Source organism: Dendrobates tinctorius, unplaced genomic scaffold (assembly GCF_039654945.1).
Source record: "Dendrobates tinctorius isolate UK_male_01 unplaced genomic scaffold, ASM3965494v1 ptg000129l, whole genome shotgun sequence".
In the NCBI taxonomy this organism is placed as follows: domain Eukaryota; kingdom Metazoa; phylum Chordata; class Amphibia; order Anura; family Dendrobatidae; genus Dendrobates; species Dendrobates tinctorius.
In genome coordinates this window covers 24,352,310-24,369,388 of record NW_027361797.1, presented here as the reverse complement: position 1 = coordinate 24,369,388, position 17,079 = coordinate 24,352,310, and the positions used below count along the sequence as shown (strand labels likewise).

The window sequence follows — 17,079 nt, the reverse complement described above, 5'->3', positions numbered from 1 at the left end:
ATTTTCCTTTTTGTAATTTTTAAAATGTAAAAGATTAATTATTAATTTTTGCCTAAAAGGGTAAAGAAATAATAATAATAATAATAATTTTTATTTATATAGCGCCAACATATTCCGCAGCACTTTACAATTAAGCGGGGACATGTACAGACAATAAATTCAATACAAGTTAAGACAATTCAAACAATGACATTAGGAGTGAGGTCCCTGCTCGCAAGCTTACAATCTACAAATCTGTCATCTACGTAACTTTAGGCCTTTCAGAGATAATTTCACCTTCAACTTGCTCAGCTGTTCACAATAACAGTAATTTTGATCAGGGATGTCCAAACTTTTAAATGTCACTGTATGCCTCACATGGTTGATAGGTGTTAGTAATTTAAAGAGAACCAGTCATCACGATTTAACCTGTTAAAGGGAATCTATCACCCGAACACCCGGGAACATATATGACCTTTAATGTAAAGTTCTGGCCCTGTTATACTGATTTTAATGGATACCCATAGTGAAAAAATCTATAGCCTGTTTCTTGTTTAAATCACCTTAGAAGTTTTGGTGCAGTAGCTTCTTCGTGCATCAGGGTGGGTCTGTGGGTAGGGTCTTCAGCTCTGCCCTGGGCCCTCCGCATTTGTATGAGCCTCCTTTTATAAATTTCACGCTAGCCACAGACGGCGGTTGGGCACATTCATGTCCTCTTATTGAGCTGAGATCCCAATATGTGCATGCGCAGCCACCAGCACCATTTCCTGGAGACCATCGCAGATTAATTTGAGCAAACGCCGCCGGTGGCGGCAAGGGTGGCACTAGGGTGAAATTTACAAAATGAGGCTCATACAAATTCGAAGGGACCACGGCAGAGCAACTTTTTTTGTTTTTTTTTAGAAATCTGTTTAGAATTTTGGTTTTCATGATGAATGACCTGACTATATAACATCTTTAATGTTCGATTTAATGTATTTTGTAGATGTTGCTCAAGACATCGAGTGCACTTACCCAGGATGCTGCACATTTGCATACTGTCAAGAAGAAATCGATGTGTGGACTCTGGAGAGAAAAGGAATGTTTTGCAGAGAATCAATGTTTGGAGGCAACAAAAAAGTCAATCTGACAATCCCTCATCTGTTGCAGGAGTATTCTGGGACGTTTGTTTTTCTGTGTGAGGTTTGTGATGATGCTGGGACTCCTGTATTATTTCAGTGGTTTCTTTGTTTTTAATGTGGAAAAAAGACCCAGTTCAACCTATAACCCCAAACTGTTTTTCTAGAGGAAGGCAAGAACCCCATGAAGCAGACGGTAATCGCCCAACTCCAGATCTGGCAATTAGACTAGTTCTGTGGATCAATGTCCCACCTACGGAATCTTGTCCCCTTTCTTGTGGATCACAAGATTCTCACGGGTGTGTCTTTAGGCTGTTATGGAGAATTAACTCCAATTAAGAAGAAAACATTCTAAGGGTATGTGCACAAGGTGCGAATTCTACTGCAGATCCGCAGGCATTGTACAGTACAATGCAATTCAATGGGTTTTCAAAACCGCAGTGCACATGCTGCGGATTTTTCCATGGATTTAAATCCGCAGCATGTCAATTCTTTCTGTGGATTCTGCTGCGTTTTGACACCTATTCCATTGTCCAGGTGTCAAACTGCAGGGGAAAACCGCTGGCAAATCCGCAGATAAACCGCAGGTCACTTTACCTGCTGTTTTACCTGCAAATCTGTGCGGAAAAATCCGCAGCTCAATCCGCACTGTGTGCAGTCACCCTTAAATGGTTACAATTATAAACCTATGATATATCATAGTAATGTTAAAAAAAAACATGAAAAAAAGACAAAAAAATGGAAAGCAATAGCCTTCAGTTCTAGTGTTACACAAATAAAAAAAACTTAACAAAACTTCTTAAAGAAAATTAAAATAAGTAGCAAGTTAGAAAAGGCCACATTTTTAGATTAAAATTAGAAGCAATGAACTCGAAAGCAGCGGGAATGGCGAAGGGGGCATGAGACCCCCGAAACGCGTTGAATAAACCACTGTGAATCTTTGACATCTCTCTCCTGGAATCCTTTCTTGCGGCAGAGCGGAATATAACTACAAATTCCCCTGAATGCGTGATTTCTCGGCACCGTTTTAGTTCGCAGGTTACGTGCACACAATGTCTTTTTTGTGCAGGTCGCTCCAAAACCTTTTCTGAAAAAATGACTTAAAAAGCGTTAAAAAGAATGAACCTATGAACGGCAATGTGAAAATGACTTGCTTCGCATACTCTTCTTGAACTTCTGCACAGTAACCTACAGACAGTGTCAGGTCGGCGCCGTTATACTGATTACAATGATACCTGATGATGAAATCTGTCTTGAGGTTGTTGTTTAGTTTTTTATTTCCAGTTTTGAGTTGATAATATGCCCTTGTTCCGGGGCGGCCTGTAAATTGTCCTCTTTTGCGTTGCAGTCGGTGATGCAGCTATGAGCTTCCATTTACTTTAATTCCAATTTTTGTTAAACCAAGTTGCAAAATAAACTCTTTCTCTTTGTTAAAGTGGATTTGTCATCTTAATAAGCTGCTTTATAGAAGTGCAGTATAATATGGCTATAGGGCTGTATATGAAAAATGTGCCGTTTGGCTTCTGGGTGCATGAAGCAATGCACCAAACGTGTTTTCTTTCCATCACAGAATGCAGTGACTTGATCCTGCCACATCAGCAGTGACGTTTCAGCTATTGTGTTCTCTAGGAGTTTCTTCTGACATCAGTAGCTGGAGGCTTTAAAGTACTGGTCTCATTAAACAATGCTTCTTAGGTCGGAATTTAGTCATATGGTCGCAAGCCCAAGTCCAGTTATACAGCAATCCATAGAGACGCTATAATATAAAGACAGAAAAGCTGTACAGAAATACTCACATTACTTCAACAGTAATCATCGTTTTAATATAGAGTTTTCTCCTTCGTCTCATTGGGGGACACAGAGACTGTGGGGTGTGTGCTACTGCCGTCTGGAGGCTGACACTAGGCATACAAAAAACAAGTTAGCTCCTCCTCCGCCGCATACACCCTCGCCCCGATAGTGGGCGGAAACCAGTTTTTTGCTTAGTGTCTTATGGAGGCACACGCAGTCTGGATCTCTCCAGACTATTTTTTTCTAGTTTACCATGAAGATGAGACAGGGGCGACGGATCCTATAGAAAAGGTCCGATCTCCCCAAACCAACAACGGGCGAGCACGCGTTGAGTATCGCCTCCGCGTATCCTTTCCCGCACCGAGGGACATATCTGGGACTTTTCCCCAGACATCTATTTTTTTTTTCTTTGTTTTTTGTTTTATGAAGATAAGAGGGGCAACGCATCCTATTGAAAGGATCCGATTTCCCCAAACCAGCAACGGGCGATCACGTGCGAGTGTCCCTCCATGTTTCCTCTCCCGCGACGTGGGACATTATGCCAGACTTAGCCCTGTCCACCCCTAGGTATTGAAACCATGGGCTTGCACAGAGGCACAAGACTAGTCTGTGCAGCCCCCATGACTCCACCAACGCATGACGGCAAAGCTGCATGACGGCAGACGGTCCCTCTCCTCGCCCCTGCAAGGCGGTCGGAGCTAGGGTGCCTGCACCGTCTTAAACAGAGTACCTCAGGTATGTGCTGGAGCGAGTGGAGGGACCTGGGCAGCGTTTTCGGAGAAGTCTGGGGCACGCTTCCCCCCTTCCCTCACCCCCCCCTTTCCCTCCGCTCCTCTAACCTGGTTCGCCTCCCTCCGGGTATTGGCGCGGTCCGGGAGAAGTGGGGGGAGCTGCAGCCGGATGGCCGAGGTAGCGGTCTGCCGGCGTGCCAAGTGGGCGGACCGGCTCTAATTTAGCCCGCGGCTTCGGCCTGGGCCGCGGGCGGAAGTGCCGCACTGGGCGCATGTCTTTTCCGGCGCTGCCCCCCGTCACCAGCCGGGCATGGGGAGGCGGGCGGCCGGGGTAGCAGTCGGGCGGACCATTTCTAAATTTAGCCCGCGGCCAGCAGTATGTCTGGAAAAGGAAAAACGCACACGTTCCTTTATGCCGCATGCGTTTCCTGTGGGGTTATGTTCCCACGAGCGCAGACTATTAAGTTATGTGAAGCCTGCGACTCCGAACACGCCCAGGAGCCCTCCCCTGCGACAGAGCCCAGGGGTCTGGTTCCCCCAGAATGGGCGTTATCACTCTCTCGGTCCATGGCTTCGCTCACGAAGGCGATTGAGACCCTTCAGGCCCCGGATAGGGGTAGAGACGACGGCACGCCTGTTTGGGAGGGTTCATCCACCTCACAAGAGCCTCCGGCCTGCAGGGGCCGCACACTCTCTAGGCAGACGCACAGGAAAAGAGCCTGTACTGCGTCTCCAGGCCCCTCCGGTGCCTCAGCATCCGTGAGTGCGGCATCTCGCTCACCGTCATCATTTTCTGGGAGCGAGCAGAGTTCACGTGATGACTGGGAAGAATCCTTGGACTCCGGTAGTGGATCCCCCATTGTCACGCCTGGCTTCAAGGTCCTTGTTGTCAGTACCTAGCGGTTCTTCCATTAAGGACCCCACGGATCGACTCATAGAAGGTTTAGCTCACTCGGTGTATGAGGCATCGGGATCAGCGCTCTTTCCTTCTTTTGCGGCAACGTGGGTAGCCAAAGCCATAATGTCATGGTCAGATTCTTTAAACAAGGTCCTACAGGATAGAGATTTGCCGACGGAAGTGGCTGAGATAGCAAGTCAGATCGCGATGGCGGGTGACTATTTAATTAATGCATCCTTGGATGCGGCTAATGGCGCGGCTCTAGCGGCAGCAAATGCAATCGCCATTAGGAGAGCCTTGTGGTTAAGGTTATGGCGGGCTGATTCTATTTCTAAGAAGTCTTTGACTTCCCTGCCTTTTCAGGGTAATCGGCTATTTGGGGAGAAATTAGACAAGCTCATTTCAGATGCTACAGGGGGAAAAAAGCAGCTTCCTTCCACAGCAAAAGACTAGGCCGCCTTTTCGTCAACCTCAGGCGCGCTTTCGAGCATTTCTCACCCCCGGGTGGATGGCAGCGGCCAGTACCTCCGCCCCAGCTCGCTATAGCCAAGACAAGGAGTGTCAGGTCACGTATAGAACCAACCCGCTGGGTAGGATGCGGGGCCGCCCGCCCAGATCAAGGGGGGCCAGGTCACAGAAGCCCTCAGCGAAATGACTCGAGGCATCTAGTACCCAAGGACAGCAGAGTAGGCGGACGTCTGCGCAGGTTCTGCCGCGTCTGGGTCGCGGTGGCGCTCGACGCATGGGTGGCAGAATTAGTGTGTTCCGGGTACAAAATAGAGTTTGTCAAAGATCCGCCAAGACGATTTTTTCTTTCCCGTCTTCCCAAAACGGAATCCCGGGCAGAGGCATTGCTAAGGGCCATCGAGGTGTTGCGGCACAACGGGGTCATTGTCCCTGTACCAGAGTGCGAGAAGACCCAAGGATTTTATTCCAATCTGTTCGCAGTCCCCAAGAAGGACGGAACAGTAAGGCCGGTTCTGGACTTAAAGCTCCTGAACAGGTTCATCAGGGTCAGGCGTTTTCGCATGGAATCTCTCCGGTCGGTCATATCGTCCTTGGAGCACGGAGAATATTTGGCCTCGATCGATGTCCAGGATGCCTACCTGCACATCCCTATTTTTCCCCGCATCAAAGGTTCCTTCGGTTTGCAATCGATGGCCGGCATTTTCAATTTGTGGCCCTACCTTTCGGGTTGGCCACGGCCCCCAGGATATTCACGAAAGTGATGGCGGTCGTCATGGCCGTTCTACATTCTCGGGGCATAGTGGTTTTGCCGTACTTAGACGACCTCTTGGTAAAGGAGCCGTCCTTTCGGGCATGCGAGGAGAATGTCAGCATCACACTGGATACCCTATCTCGCCTAGGATGGTTGATCAACGGGAAGAAATCATCCCTTACCCCAGCTCAGAGGATTCTATTCCTGGGGATGATTTTCAACACTTCCCGAGGGTTGGTAATTCTCCCTCAGGACAAGGCTCGGGCGCTCCGGCAGGGAGTCCGAAGTCTTCAACAACCGGGCCCTCACACTATCCGGTTCGGGATGAGGGTTCTAGGAAGGATGGTGGCGGCGATGGAAGCAATTCCGTTTGCTCAATTTCATCTCCGTCCCCTGCAGCAGGCTCTCTTAGCGGCTTGGGACGAGAGTCCGTTCTCCCTCAATCATCAGTGCAGGTTGCCCTCTCAGGTTCGACGGGCGCTTCAATGGTGGACACGCGACTCCTCTCTTCGTCAGGGAAAGCCTTTTCCCCCAGATCATTGGTTGGTGATCACGACCGATGCAAGTCTTTTCGGCTGGGGGGCAATCTTCCGGCATCACACGCCCCAGGGGCAATGGTCGCCTCAAGAGGCTCGTCTTCCAATCAACCTGTTGGAGATTCGAATGGTGCGGTTGGCGCTGCAGCGTTTTCAGCACTTGCTAGCAGGACGCCCAGTCCGGGTTCAGTCAGACAACGCCACGGCAATGGCGTTCGTGAATCACCAGGGAGGCACGTGCAGCAGGGCAACCATGCGCGAGATAGAGCATGTGCTCCGTTGGGCCGAGAGGCACCACTTGGTAATCTCAGCAGTTCACATACCAGGGGTGGAAAATTGGGCAGCCGACTTCCTAAGCCGGCAGGGCGGAGCGGCCGGGGAATGGTCCCTTCACCCCGAGGTCTTCCAGCAGATTTGCCAACGGTGGGGGACTCCAGACGTGGATCTGATGGCGTCCAGGGAGAACGCCAAGGTGGGCACGTTTGTCGCTCGGTCTCAGGACCCGCGAGCAATCGCGGTGGATGCGTTGGTCCTACCGTGGAGCCAGTTTCGGCTCCCATACCTGTTTCCCCCACTTCCGCTTCTCCCAAGGGTCATCAGAGGGTGTATGCGGCGAAAGATCAAGACAGAGGGGGTCCCGGCAATTCTGCTGGCCCCGGACTGGCCCCGTCGAGTATGGTACGCGGATCTAGTGCAACTCCTCGCAGATGTGCCTTGGCGTCTACCGGAACGGCCAGACTTACTGTCTCAGGGGCCGATCTGCCACCCGAACTTAGGGGCCCTGGCTTTGACGGCATGGCCGTTGAATCTAGGATTCTGACAAAGGCGGGATTTGGGCGTGATGTGGTTGCGACAATGGTTAGGGCCCGGAAGCCAGCCTTGGGGAGAATTTATCATAACACTTGGAAGGTTTTCTTTCATTGGTGTCGAGAACACGGGGTTGCGCCATTATCCTTTTCGGTCCCCAACATCCTGGCTTTTCTGCAGTCCGGCCTAGACGCAGGGTTGGCGCCGAGTTCCCTTAGGAAGCAGATATCGGCCTTGTCGGTCCTTTTTCAGCGAAAAATCGCTACCAATATGCAGGTCAGGACATTCATTCAGGGGGTCTCTCATTTGGTGCCCCCCTATAGAGCACCCATAGACGCCTGGGACCTTAACCTGGTCCTGGGTGTCCTACAGGAAGCCCCGTTTGAACCGTTACAGGAAATTTCATTGGCATATCTCTCCAGGAAGGTTGTATTCTTGGTAGCCATAACTTCCATTAGGCGGGTCTCGGAGTTAGGAGCATTATCTTGCGGAGCTCCTTTTCTGACTTTTTTTTAAGGATAAAGTAGTCCTTAGACCACCGCCGCCTTTTCTGCCGAAGGTCGTGTCCTCTTTCCATATTAATGAGGACATTGTTCTGCCTTCGTTTTGTCCAGCGCCAGTACACAGAGTGGAAAGGACGCTCCACTCTTTAGATCTGGTAAGAGCTCTCAGGAGGTACGTGTCAAGGACAGCACCGTTTCGCCAGACGGACTCGTTGTTTGTGATTCCCAAAGGGAGCAGGAAGGGTCTCGCAGCCTCACGGTCAACCATAGCCAGATGGAATCGCCTAACTATTCAGGAGGCTTACCGTATTAGAGGCGCACCGATTCCAACAGGGATAGGGGCGCACTCTACTCGGGCAGTGGGCGCCTCTTGGGCGCTTCGGCACCAGGCTTCGGCAGAGCAGGTATGCAAAGCAGCAACCTGGTCCAGCCTGCACTCTTTTTGTAAGCATTACAATGTGCATACTCAGGCCTCGTCGGATGCGAGCCTGGGTAGGAAAATTCTCCAAGCAGCAGTGGCACACCTTTAGACAGGAGGGCATGCGGCTTGGATCGGTGAGTTGTCCTCCCACCCAGGGACTGCTTTAGGACGTCCCACAGTCTCTGTGTCCCCCAATGAGACGAAGGAGAAACATGGATTTTTGTGAGTACTCACCGTAAAATCCTTTTCTCCCAGACGCTCATTGGGGGACACAGCACCCACCCTGATAGCCAGTTGGCTCTTGTTTATTTAATTAGTATAATTCCTTATTTACTGTAGGGTGGTCCTTTTTCAGACATATGATTTTCTGCGTTAAGGCTAAGTTATGGATGTTCTCCTACTGCTTTTGAACTAAACTGGTTTCCGCCCGCTATCGGGGCGAGGGTGTATGCGGCGGAGGAGGAGCTAACTTGTTTTTTGTATGCCTAGTGTCAGCCTCCGACGGCAGTAGCACACACCCCACAGTCTCTGTGTCCCCCAATGAGCGTCTCGGAGAAAAGGATTTTACGGTGAGTACTCACAAAAATCCATGTTTTTCCCGTAAATCAATAGAACACACGAAATTAAGCAACTTTGTAATTTATGTTATCAGAGAAATCTGCTTCTTTCTCCTCCTGGACTGATGTTTCATTCTCAATATTCTCAGGTCACTTCTAAAATCTGTCTTGGTGAACACAGATTTTCCCCATTACTGAGAGGAAATAGGAGATGACAGCTGATGCTCATAAGGTTCTATGGATCGTGCATTAGAATGTGTTTGCCTCAAGCTCCTCCATAGAATGTTAAGAGCTCCAACTGTCATTCCCTATCACAGTAATGAGAGTATCTGTGTTCACTCAATACAGATTTTACTGAAAGCTGAATCCAAGAGGAAAGATAATTTCACTGACTTAAGTATATTACATATCTGCTTATTTTCATGTGTACTTTATGGAATAAAAATTAAAACGACGTTCCTTTTAATGAAGGCACAGATGGGAGACAATGTATCAAGACTGGCATTTCATACACCAGTCTACAACCAAATTGTGCCTAATTCTTTTGTCTCTCAAACATTTTCTTTTAGTAAATTTGCCATGCCACCTAATTTTACATGCCATATTGTGTCTGCTGCAAAAAGTGAACTTTTTTGGTGCCAGAAGAGGTTGAGTAATAAATTCATCCCTATAGTATTTCATATCGCTGGTGATTGGAAATGGCAGACCGATGAGTAACTGTATTTCCTAACAACAGTTGCTGACTTTCTATATTTCTATTCCAGAAATGTTTTGATCACAAACCCAGAATTATTAGTGAAAAAAATAAGGACCACTTTAGCCCGAGCTGCTCCCATCCTGTTGCAAAGCATCATTTTGAAGAGAACAAGTGAGTATGAATGGACTGCTGCTACAACCAAAGGCGAGGACTCGAGCGCTGGTTCTTTACAAGTAGAGCACCTAACTTTTATCTTTACAAAAATCTCATTAGAAACATACGGTGCCTTGAAAAATTATTCATATCGCAGGAACTTTCTTGCATTTTTCTCACGTTACATCCCAAAACTTAAATGTATTTTATTGAGACTTTATGTGATACACCAACACAAAGTAGCAAGTATTTGTGTGGTGTTAAGGAAATGATACATGGCTTTCTAAATATGTAAAAAATATAAATCTGAAAATTGTGGCGGATATTTGTATTCGACCCCGAGTCAATACTTTGTAGGACCACTTTTGCTGTAATTACTGCGGTACGTATTTTGGGGTCTGTCTCTACCAGCTTTGCACATCTAGAGGCTGAAATATTTGCCCATTCTTCTTTGCATACTAGCTATACTCAGTGAGATTGGGTGGAGGCGTCTGTGATCAGCATATTTCAAGTCTTGCCACAGGTTTTCAATTGAATTTAGGTCTGGATTGTGACTGGGCCATTCACGCACATGAATATGGTTAGCATTAACCCATCCGTGGTAGCTCTGGCAGGACGTTTAGGGTCGTTGTCCTGCTGGAAGATGAACCTACGCCCCAGTCTCGTCAGTTGCAACCTCTAACAGGTTTTCCTCCAGGATTGCCCTGTATTTAACTCCATCCATCTTCCTATCAATTCTGATCAGCTTCCCTGTCCCAACTTCAGAAAAGCCTCCCCACAGCATGATGCTGCCACCACCATGTATGACTGCGGGGTTGTTATTTTCAGGGTGATGTGCAGTGTTAGTTTTCTGCCACACATTAGTATTGAAAATGAAAGAATTTGCACATGCAACTTTTCTTCTACAAACAAAACTGCCGCATGTGACTAAATAACTCTCCCCAGTGTTTTATTCTCTTTGAAATTTTATTATTTTTGGCTCTTCTTCCTTCCAGCTTTTCACATGGGTTAATCATGAAATTGTGAGCCATTTTGCCTTCTAATGGCAGAGTATTTTGTAGCACAAGTTGCCCTCCTTCCAGAACTGCTGTATGTGATGTAAGGTCTAACTTGTATATTATGTGCGGTATTAGAAGAATTCTGGTTGCACCTTTTTATGTCATTGTATGAATGCAAAAGAACTGTGATGTGGAGGGGAAAAGCAGAGAATCAGATAATTCTTTTTGTCAGGCAGGTGTTGTGTTTTATCACTATTATTGTTTAGTACATACAACGCTATATGTTAAATGTAAATGTATTCATCATATGTTTCTATTCCTGTGTTACAGGTGTCTTGTTCACATGTTCAGAGACTCTATTGTCAAGTACTGCAAGATCCGTCCATTCAACAATCTTGTTTTACTAGATCTTTGTCGGCATGAGGTTCGGTATGGATGCATAAGAGATAATGATTGCTTCTACGCTCACAGCCTGGTGGAACTTAGAGTCTGGGTCATACAAGAAAAGACAGGTGATCGAGCCTGCGGGGTGTAGTGCCTGATCATGGCTGAATTTACGCTTGTTTTTTTCACCAAGAATGAGAGTGGGATCTCAAGACAGGGGAGGAACCCCCTGTACCTTAATTAATTTCCATTCTTTGTGATCTAAGGGGTAACGGTTCTCCTTGTGGAGAGAGACAAGCCAGTGTAAGGAAACTTAAAGGCCATGCAATACTCCTCTGGGAAATTACATATGCAAATTATCTCTTCAGAGAGGAAGGGGAGTTGAACTCTAGTGACACCAATTGGAAGTAGCAATCCAAAGAGTCAAAATCGACCCTTTAACGACCTGATATTGACTTTTAGGATTGCTACTGCAAATAGATGGCACTAGAGTTAAAGTCCTCTTCCTTTTTGAAGTGGCAATTTGTACATTCTTGGTGAATAATGATGGACAGGAGAACAGATTTCCTTTTCGTTAGTACGGGTACAGTCCAACACATACATTGATTTTATATAACCTTAAATTACATTGTTTCATTATTTTATTTTTTTACTTGTAGGAATTTCCTTTGAGCGAATTGTTCTGGAGTCAGAATCTTACTGGGCAAAAGAGTCCAGTTCACTAAAGCCCCAGGTACATGTTCAGTATTTGATATATTTTATGTGTTGTAGAGAAAAATGGTAAAATACATAAAGACCTCTCCGAAGAGGATATATATATATATATATATATATATATATATATATATATATATATATATACAGTGGGGCAAAAAAGTATTTAGTCAGTCAGCAATAGTGCAAGTTCCACCACTTAAAAAGATGAGAGGCGTCTGTAATTTACATCATAGGTAGACCTCAACTATGGGAGACAAACTGAGAAAAAAAAATCCAGAAAATCACATTGTCTGTTTTTTTTTTCATTTTATTTGCATATTATGGTGGAAAATAAGTATTTGGTCAGAAACAAGCAATCAAGATTTCTGGCTCTCACAGACCTGTAACTTCTTCTTTAAGAGTCTCCTCTTTCCTCCACTCATTACCTGTAGTAATGGCACCTGTTTAAACTTGTTATCAGTATAAAAAGACACCTGTGCACACCCTCAAACAGTCTGACTCCAAACTCCACTATGGTGAAGACCAAAGAGCTGTCAAAGGACACCAGAAACAAAATTGTAGCCCTGCACCAGGCTGGGAAGACTGAATCTGCAATAGCCAACCAGCTTGGAGTGAAGAAATCAACTGTGGGAGCAATAATTAGAAAATGGAAGACATACAAGACCACTGATAATCTCCCGCGATCTGGTGCTCCACGCAAAATCCCACCCCGTGGGGTCAGAATGATCACAAGAACGGTGAGCAAAAATCCCAGAACCACGCGGGGGGACCTAGTGAATGAACTGCAGAGAGCTGGGACCAATGTAACAAGGCCTACCATAAGTAACACACTACGCCACCATGGACTCAGATCCTGCAGTGCCAGATGTGTCCCACTGCTTAAGCCTGTACATGTCCGGGCCCGTCTGAAGTTTGCTAGAGAGCATTTGGATGATCCAGAGGAGTTTTGGGAGAATGTCCTATGGTCTGATGAAACCAAACTGGAACTGTTTGGTAGAAACACAACTTGTCGTGTTTGGAGGAAAAAGAATACTGAGTTGCATCCATCAAACACCATACACCATACCTACTGTAAAGCATGGTGGTGGAAACATCATGCTTTGGGGCTGTTTCTCTGCAAAGGGGCCAGGACGACTGATCCGGGTAAATGAAAGAATGAATGGGGCCATGTATCGTGAGATTTTGAGTGCAAACCTCCTTCCATCAGCAAGGGCATTGAAGATGAAACGTGGCTGGGTCTTTCAACATGACAATGATCCAAAGCACACCGCCAGGGCAACGAAGGAGTGGCTTCGTAAGAAGCATTTCAAGGTCCTGGAGTGGCCTAGCCAGTCTCCAGATCTCAACCCTATAGAAAACCTTTGGAGGGAGTTGAAAGTCCGTGTTGCCAAGCGAAAAGCCAAAAACATCACTGCTCTAGAGGAGATCTGCATGGAGGAATGGGCCAACATACCAACAACAGTGTGTGGCAACCTTGTGAAGACTTACAGAAAACGTTTGACCTCTGTCATTGCCAACAAAGGATATATCACAAAGTATTGAGATGAAATTTTGTTTCTGACCAAATACTTATTTTCCACCATAATATGCAAATAAAATGAAAAAAAAACAGACAATGTGATTTTCTGGATTTTTTTTTCTCAGTTTGTCTCCCATAGTTGAGGTCTACCTATGATGTAAATTACAGACGCCTCTCATCTTTTTAAGTTGTGGAACTTGCACTATTGCTGACTGACTAAATACTTTTTTGCCCCACTGTATATATATATATATATATATATATATATATATATTCATATTCCATGTGTTGGCATAGGAGGTGTATATACCCTACGCTCACTGGGAGTTCCCCAATAACCAGCCTAGTAGTGGAAACAGCTGTGGTCTCATCCATCACTCGTCAGTCACTCGTGTAATTGTCCTGACAATTGCAGGCAGTGGAGTGGCATCCCTGACACATTGGTGGCAGCGGTGGGATCTGTGTGATCTCTCCAATGTTCTACCTGACATTGTTTTTGTTCCTTATAATCTGTAGCGCTGTACAGACATAATAAAAAGTTACATTATTCCCTGTCTGTGCAATCTACTTTCCTTCTGTCAAACACACAATAATGCCGAATTCACGGCATGCCTGTTTTCTAGTTTGTAAGAAGAAAACTGAAGGAAATTCACAGGGACATGGGGAGAACATACAAATTCCATTAATGTTAATATATTGCAAATATTATATTAACATTGAAAAAGATAAGTAGTATTAAATGCAATCTGTCAGCAGGATTTCACTCCCAAAATATTGATGTATGCATGTAGCTTTCAAAGACAACTCCACCAATACCTTTACATGGCCGGCCAGTTCCTCCATTACTGAGAAATCAGCGTTTGAATTGATATACAAATGAAGCTGAAGTTCTATTGTAGATCTGAAGCCTCTGTCACTCCAGCTCTATTCTCCGCCCAGCACCGCTTGCTGCGTGACTGAAAGCCTCTTTGACGTGAGACTTCAGGCAATGGAAAAGTCAGTCAAGCTGGAAGAGGTAGCGGGGAATAGAGTTGGAGGGACAGAAGCTTCAGATCGACCACTCTATTTTCTCTCTAACGCAGGAACGGACCGGCGATGTAAAGAAATTGCTGGACTTGTCTTTGAAAGAGCTACATGTAGATATAAATAATTGCGGGTGTGAAATTCTGATGACAGATGACAGAATCCCTTTAAATAGGACCTATCATCTCCATGTGTCTGCCTTTTTTTAAATTTAAAGGGATTGTCCAGGTTTTGCATGAAAGTCTACAGTTATTCTATATGACTGCAGACTTATGAACCCTCACAGTGCACACTGTCCAGATTCTCCAGGGCCAGGAGTGTATGGTCATGTGACCACAAGTATGTGTTATACATACTCCCAGTGACATTGTACCTAGATGTGGTTGCACGCCCGGTTGAGTGAGTGTTGGGCTCTCGGTTGATTGTTGAGTGCCCGGTTGAGTGTCGGGCACCCGGATGAGGGTTGGGGGCCCGGTTGAGTGTTGGGCGCCCGGACAACCTAGTTAATGTCTATCCCCTGTTAATCCTTGCAGTTCTGATGTTCATGTACGCACATTGCAGCTTTTTATGTTTTACTTCATATAAGAAAATATCTTAATTCAGTCACTTTGCCTTCAGCTGTTGAGCATTCCCAATAGCTCGGGACATCCAAATTTCAACATCAAATTTGTTTGTGGACAATGCTGGAGAAATGGCCAAGTGATTGAATCTGACAAAAACAGAAGATACTGCAGCGCAAAAGCCAGACACATGTAAGTATAAGAGAGCAGTACGTCCTCAGCCATAGTGCACTACTAATAAAAGACCGTATAAGATGAAGTGCTTTCATTGCCTTAAACATTGCTTCCTCTTAGGTGGACTAAAGATCGCCAAGTTGTTCTTGTAATGTCCAACGAGCGTAAAAAGTGGATATCTATCCGACCATGTCCCACAAAAAAGCCAGTTCCAGTACAGTTTGAGGTGATTTTTTAATCTTGATTTCTCTTAAAGGGAGCTGTCCACTATCTGGGCAACCCCTTTTTAAACAAATTAGCCCTCCTTGTAAAATAAAAATAACTGATATTGACTTCCCGGTCTAGCGCCATTCCACCATGTTTGTCGGGGTTTGTGTCACATTGTTATGCCACATGAGCACCGCAACCAATCGGCACCTGCTATTGGGCTGCTGTGCTCTCACTTCTGCCACTTGTTTGATCAAGGGTAGTAACAGCGCAGTAACCCAGCAGGGCTCCCATAGCGTAACAATGTCACGGGAGCCCTGGGACTCCCAGCACCAACATCACTGGAGCGGCGTCGGTGCGGGAGGTGAGTATAAGGTTGTCTTATCTTACAAGGGGTACTACTTTATTTTAAAAGGGGTTGTCCAGGCAGTTGACAACGTCTTTAGTTGAGGCAGAGGTGTTTTCTACTGTTGCTTGAACAGTTTATTGAGGCTTCTGCGGATAGAAGCAGCTAGTGACGTGACGTATCGTCTGTACACTGTGGGATTACTTCTGAATAACTTTCCAGTCATTGTTTTTAAAAGATCAGTAATTAACCCGTTCTTACACAAATGCATGTATCTTATCTCCCACAGTTGTGTCATCATATATTGAATGGTAAAAAATGTCAATATATAGGAAATTGTGCATTTGCTCACAGCCAAGAAGAAAAAGAGATCTGGACTTTCATGAAAGATTTAAGCAGTAAGTTCAGCTAATCTCAGCTCGTAAACCATTATTCTACATCATCAGTTTCCTCTTTCTTGTTAGTTCATCTTGTGTTGTTTTGTGGTACCCTAAAAAGTGAATTTTTCATTATACCATTCTCTTTTACTGGCTATTTTTCCTTATTTTCATACACATGCTGCCAAAAGAGAATGGGAGGAGAAGTGGCCGCTGCCCTGAGCAGTGGTTGTCATTTCAGGCTCACATTTGGTGTATTTTCCGGGAAAAGATCCCATTGTGAACAAGAACCGTATTCATAGGACACCATTTATCTTTATGATTTTTCTTTGGGCTGGCCTACATTTTATCAATCACATTTTTGATCGGAACTCATGGCTAGAAGACGGTGCTCTGTAGTTGGGGATGTCTCTCCAAACAATAGTGCAAAATACCACGGCTTCTATGTGAGCATGGAATAAAAGTTTTATTGCTCAGTCAGCATATGAAAAAAGAAAGGATCGCCAAGGTTTCGGTCTGTCCCAGACCTTGTAAAGTGCTGCAGTATGTGATGGCGCTATATATAAGCAAAGCATAATAAATAAATGAATTGATTACGATGTATGTGCTATGGTTCCTAACAGATGTAGGGGCTGATATTGTCTATGTCCTTTTCCTAGCAGATTCAGGGACTCTCATGCAGGACATAGGTCGTAATCAAGGTCTAGGACAGACACTGGCCATCTTTTCTATTTCCATAGATATATACATAATTTAATTTTTTTTTTTTATTTGCAATATGGAAATCCCTTTAAGCCTAATCCATATTTTCAGGAAGATGGTGATTGATAGAAGAATAATCTATGCTTTAGTTGTTTTCCATTGTAGCATTGATTCTATGATTTATTGTCGGTTTCCTTCAGTTCAAAAAAGACTCTCTGGTAGTCAGAAGATCAGGGTAATGTCAGAAGATCAGGGTAATTTGGGCTACTTGCTACTTTTGCCTTCTGTATCATGTACACATTACACGTTGGGGACACATCAGTCTCATTCTTTGTGGTTTGCAGTGTCAGTTTAGGTTTTCGTTATCTGATTTTTATATTCACAGTGTAAACCCTCGATATCAGATGTGTCTGATAAAGTGTTACCAAATATTGTGACTACAATACTGTGAAACCGCGGAATACCCATCCTACAAGCATAAGTTACCCGTCACAGGTTACTTTGTGTTATGTGAAGTACTTATAGGAGTTTTCCAGTTTTATGCCAGTGAAGATTTCAGGGGTTTTATCACCGTGAATCTTCAGTACTGTAGTGCATCGCTACTGACTAGTGATGAGTGAGTATACTCGTTGCTTCGGTTTTCCCAAGCGTGCCTCAGGTGT

General features: G+C 45.2%; 1 protein-coding gene across 3 annotated transcripts in view; it reads left to right on the top strand.

The window, feature by feature from the left end:
* The window catches only part of ZC3H7A (zinc finger CCCH-type containing 7A), a 96,213-nt gene that overhangs the window by 73,660 nt on the left and 5,474 nt on the right, over positions 1-17,079 (top strand). For all 3 annotated transcript variants that reach the window (XM_073542870.1, XM_073542868.1, XM_073542869.1), the window contains exons 14-20: positions 965-1,161; positions 9,325-9,428; positions 10,739-10,920; positions 11,452-11,525; positions 14,670-14,803; positions 14,906-15,011; positions 15,628-15,736. In XM_073542870.1, the coding sequence (XP_073398971.1) occupies positions 965-1,161; positions 9,325-9,428; positions 10,739-10,920; positions 11,452-11,525; positions 14,670-14,803; positions 14,906-15,011; positions 15,628-15,736 (906 nt within the window). The remainder of the gene's footprint in view (positions 1-964; positions 1,162-9,324; positions 9,429-10,738; positions 10,921-11,451; positions 11,526-14,669; positions 14,804-14,905; positions 15,012-15,627; positions 15,737-17,079) is intronic.